Genomic DNA, 5,230 nt, shown 5'->3' on the forward strand with positions numbered 1-5,230 from the left:
TTTATTGTGACTGAAATTTGACTGTGATAATAATTTGTGGCTTTGTTCTGGCTGGCTGCATGGTTGAGGCCTGTGGGGAGATTTGGGAAGCAGTCCAGCCCCCAGCAGGCCCTTTAATGCCGCTGGATTCCCAGTAGTTTCAGGCAGGGTAGGGACATGACCAAAATGACGGGGTTGGACAGCAGCGCAGCACCACACTCAACCCACCAAACACTCTGTTTATAATTTCGCTGCAGCTTATATGTGATTTATCTGAGATCTGTATCAAACTGTGTTGTAAAACGTGGTTTTATTGAAAGCAAAAGCCTCGGTAGCCGCAGTAGCTTTCTCGTAGTAGTCGATTGAGACTGCAGCTCCAGACTGAAACAGGCATGCCTGAAAATATAGAAACAGTTATTACTACTTTGGGCCTCTTGCCACAGTTGTCTCTCCATCTGCATCCACGAGCACCTTCTAGATTTTGCTGACCACGCAGTTGCAATTCTGCCCTCTTTTGGCAAGTTTCCCTTGTTTTATAAACCTTATCGTGTGGTGACAATATGAGTGACGTGTGGGCTGACCTTTTTTTCCCTTAGTTTCACAGAACAAAATAAATAAATACCGGACTTTGTTATTCTTTGTCTTCTATTTCTCCCTCTGGTTTCCAGGGTATGGAAATATGTCTGGAAATATTTGTCACATTCACACATCTGCAGTAGCCAGAACCTTCTAAGACTAATAAATGACACATACTTTAAAAAAAAATGTGTGTCACTGAATCTCTGTGTATTATTGCCCGCATTTCCCTGCGTTTAAATTGACTGTAGAAGCATTACACAAGCTAAAATAATGAAAATATGATATTTTAATGAGCATTAAATGAACAAAAACATTTCCTGTTACACTTTAATAAATAAATAAAGCATGCTTTGTAAGCAGTTGTATATGTACTTGCATTTATTAAGATTTTTTAAGTGTTTGTTGCAATATCAAAGAAGTGAATTTCCAAATACTGGAAAATGTCTCTCGACGATTTTAGGGTTAGTTCAGGGGTTATTCGCAGTAAACTACTATATTTTTTTTAATTCTTTTTTTTCTGGCAGCACAGTGCAGGAATGTCGTTGAGTACACTGCTGAAATTTAGAAATTAAACTTTTTGTCGCAGATTTGATGCAGGAAGAATTTATTAGAAACTTCGTTTGCCTTAATTTCGATTATTAAAACCAGAAGAAAAACATTGGAGCTTTGGAAAAAAACAGCGTTCACAATCCCGACCTTAATCGTGATCATTAACGCCACATAAGAATGAGCAAAATTAGCATGATGTTTTTCTGCTGGTTACTAAATTGCTTACACCCCCGAATGAGTCCGATTCGTTCTGTAAAAGAGCGTCGGGCACATGGAAACACACAAACACATATTATTCAGTAAATAAAGTCAAATAAATTTAGTTTGGCTCGTTTTTCCTCTCTTTTTCAAATTCTCAAAATGAGATTATTGTCCTGGGAGTTGTTGTTTATATTGCTTAATGGAGAAAGGAATAAATAGTAATTATATTTATTTGCTAATCTATGGAAGGAGGTGCCTCTGGGCTGCAGAGCTGCATCCTGTATAGGTCTATCATATGTTAATGAAGTTAATGGCGGAGCTTCAGTGACAGCTGGCTGCCGAAGACCAATCAGAGCGCTCGTAGATGGAAGCCAGTGTGAGTTTGAGGTTCTGCAGGCAGGAGGTGTTTGAAGAACCATGTGAGCTCTGTTCGTGATGTAAAGACGGATCCTTTCGCTTTTATTTGATTTTTTTTGACTCCCCGACAGTTATGAGCATGCACCCCACAACTTGTAACCACTGGGGGCTCTTTTCTCGCTGATGATGCGTTGGAGTTACGCGTGGATTTCTTCCAGGCTGTCCGACAGAACTCATGAAACCCTCTTCAGAGCGACGGTTTGTGGACTTGCGCATTAGCTAATGATGTCTGTGGGTTTTATCCCTGACAGTCTGAATGGCTCAGATCCCTCCAAGTCGGCCTTTCTAGAATTCGGACACGGACACTCGACGCACCAGCAGCACTCCTCCGGACTCTCTCACGTTTATCCGGTTCACGGCTTGCAAGCTGCTGGCCATTCCCAGCACGAAAGCCCCTTTCCTGGTACCGCGTCCTATGGCCGCTCTTTGGGCTACGCCTACCCCGGCACGGTGAACACTCATCCCCCGTCCGCTTACATGCCCTACCAACACAGCAATCACAGCAACAGCAACAGTGTGACCCACAGCAGATTAGAGCACACAGGTACGTGAGAAAGTCACTGAACTGTTGTATATCATTAACGGCCATAAACTGATATGCCTTAAGTCTATTTGCGCACATGGCAAGGGAGAGGGGGGGAAAGCGCGTTTAGATGTGTAGTGAGTTGATTATATATATATATATATATATATATATATATATATATATATATATATATATATATATATATATATATTTTTTTTTTTTTTTTTTTTTTTTTTTTTTTTTTTTCATTGCAAAGATTTACTAAAAAAATAATTTTAGTGGAGGTACGTTCACATTGGGGTATTTTTATTATTATTAATGCAGAAATAATAAAGGATTAAGTCTCGGTAGGGTGTTCTTTCTTTGCCTTGTTATATAAGAAAGATATGCAGTCGCATTAAATATTAATTATTATATTAATAATATTCTCTGAGTATGGTCTGGGCCTACCACAGGTACCCCTATTGTTAATGCACATTAACCCAGTGGTGTCGGAATAAAACCGTCCTTTCATCCTTGTGTGTGTGATCATTTGCTGCGTGTGTTGTTGGCATTACGGCCTTCTGATCCAGAAAGCTTAGAAGTGTAAACATTGCCACGTGAAGCTCGCACTAAAATGTTCCGTCCAGATTAAGGTAGAATTTGGGAGCATTAGATTAATATCTGATGCGCAAATGTAATTCGTTTCAGGCCCTGGCGTTTTGTGTTGTATCCGGAGACTACAATTTGTATGCATTAAGGCTGTAAAACCGAACTACTCCTCTGGTCTTCGTGTTGGTTGCAACTGTAGGTTTTGCTCAGAGACCACGTTCAAAGCTTGTCCAATGGGACTTTTACGCTTTGGTTTGACGGATATGATGAAAACTCATAAATCGGACGTCTTGTTCTGCTCAAACTCTGTGCTCTGTGTTTCATCTTCAAGACCACGACAAGTCCTCTGTGATTGAAGGCAGAGACATTCGTCTAAATGGAAAAGGGAAGAAAATTCGCAAGCCTCGGACCATCTACTCCAGTCTGCAGCTGCAGGCTCTGCACCAGCGCTTCCAGCAGACACAGTATCTGGCCTTACCGGAGCGCGCAGACCTTGCGGCAAAGCTGGGGCTCACACAAACTCAGGTAGGCCTTAAACGCATCACTTTGCGAGGCTCTCTATCGTTTATGCACTATATTAACTAATAAACAGATTATTTAGGAGGATGTAGTGAAAGCTAGAAATAGTTATGGTTAAAATGACTCCCTTGCAACATTTCCACTCCTTGTATAGACTAATAATTTATATACAACAATTTTGAATCAGTGTGACTCATGGTAGACTGAATAAAATATATGTATTAGTGAAAGAGGATAGTGTTGGATATGATTGAAAAGAAATACTTGCAGCATTATCGAGGATCACAGCAATTTCATACCCCTATCCCTTAATGCATTCCTTATTTACTGGCTGTATCGCTTTTGTCATTTGCGGTCCTTGAAGAGTTTTTGTGATCAGTGGCTGCAGTAGGAACAAAATTACCAAAAGGAGGAAAAAATATATGCAAAAGCAGTGGTTGGCAGATGTTTTTCAGTAGTTTATTATAGAGTATTAAACCAGCCCCTAACAATGGGATATGCTTGTATTTATTCGTTTTTACGTACTTTTTTACGGTGTAGTTGTAAGTCTTTTAGTACCTATAGGCCACACAAGCACACATGCACACGCACTATAATAATTACACGCGTTTCCAAGACAAACAGGTGCACGTGTCAACTGACCCCCCTCGGATGGGACAAAAATGAGACCTTTGGATCACTTTTTTTTGTTTCAGTTGAGTTCTAAAGTTAAACGATTAAGTCGTCAGAGTTTTAAAATAGAAGATAAACAATATTATGAAATCCACCCTGTCATCTCAGCCGCCTCCTGCACTTTATTCTTAATCCCTGAACACTTCTCCCGACAATTATCTCCCAGTTGTTCTGCCATTCGTGTGGTTGTTGGTGCTGTTGTTGTTGCCTAGATATCCAGCGGGCTCTTTGGTGCTTTCTTTTTTTAAAAATGAATATTCACACCATTGTTCTCGGGTATAAAAATAGCCACCATGAACTGAACCCACAAACATTTTCGCTGACCTATCACGGCGCGTTTGGAGCCGCTTTTATTTCACAATTCTTTCAGTCCCGGCTTGTTGCTGTCACACTCATGCATCACTAGACTTATAAAACAGCGAACAATAAAAGGGCTTAGCTTTAATGGGTAACAAGTGGCACTCATCTGCAAGGCTGAATAGCTAACTGTGCGCCAAGATTAGGCCTGGGACTTGCAAAAACAACCCCAAAAGATGAGTTATTATGAGTTTTACTTTCTTTATTGCTCACAGTGTTCCCTTCGGGGTAGTTTATGATGAAAAGAGCACCGAGTTTAATGCGGGGGAAATATGCTAATAAAAAGAAAACGACAATGAGATTTCTTTTATATTGCTGCTGATTGTTAACTGCAGTGACAATTATGCCCATTTTCTCTTTTGTTCTCCCACTTTAGGTGAAAATATGGTTTCAAAATAAGCGCTCCAAGTACAAAAAGATCATGAAGCATGGCAGCGGATCAGAGGGAGAACATCTCCACGGCACCAGCTCCATCTCTCCCTGCTCGCCCGCATTGCCCCAGCTATGGGAGGTCTCTATGGCGAACAAAGGAGCCCCGGTCCATCCGAGCAGTTACATGAACACTTTCGGTCATTGGTATCCGAATCATCACCCTCATCATCAGGACGCGATGCACAGGCCTCAGATGATGTGAGTGGACAGTTTTTGGACACTTGAGTCCATCGGGCTGCACTGAACTTGCTGGTGCCTCCAGAGGTCTCCTCTCAGAACTGAGAGTTTAGGAGACCTTGTTTATATTCACTGTATTCTGTGTGTGTTTTGAATTTTAAAATTCTCACTACAAGAACTATTCAGGCATCAAAGAAAAAAAAGGGGGGGGGGCGTTATATCACTGCAAGC

The 5,230-nt window shown here is 41.0% G+C and overlaps 1 protein-coding gene across 1 annotated transcript; it reads left to right on the plus strand.

Moving 5' to 3' along the window:
- Positions 1–1,690: 1,690 nt before the first annotated feature.
- dlx4b (distal-less homeobox 4b) lies at positions 1,691–5,230 on the plus strand. The gene is made up of 3 exons (XM_086303164.1): positions 1,691–2,269; positions 3,174–3,367; positions 4,767–5,230. The coding sequence occupies exons 1-3, from the start codon at positions 1,948–1,950 to the stop codon at positions 5,022–5,024; spliced, it is 774 nt and encodes a 257-aa protein (XP_086159290.1). The 5' UTR covers positions 1,691–1,947; the 3' UTR covers positions 5,025–5,230.

Source organism: Aulonocara sp. 'chitande type north' Nkhata Bay, linkage group LG8 (genome assembly GCF_057382095.1).
Source record: "Aulonocara sp. 'chitande type north' Nkhata Bay isolate Kocher_YH1m ecotype deep benthic linkage group LG8, A_spYH_male_GT1.1, whole genome shotgun sequence".
NCBI lineage: Eukaryota > Metazoa > Chordata > Actinopteri > Cichliformes > Cichlidae > Aulonocara > Aulonocara sp. 'chitande type north' Nkhata Bay.

Coding starts and splice junctions, on each gene's coding strand:
- dlx4b (XM_086303164.1), top strand. CDS start 1,948: ATGATGTCTGTGGGTTTTATCCCTGACAGTCTGAATGGCTCAGATCCC. Junction 2,270..3,173: donor CAGCAGATTAGAGCACACAG/GTACGTGAGAAA, acceptor TTCATCTTCAAG/ACCACGACAAGTCCTCTGTG. Junction 3,368..4,766: donor TGGGGCTCACACAAACTCAG/GTAGGCCTTAAA, acceptor CTCCCACTTTAG/GTGAAAATATGGTTTCAAAA.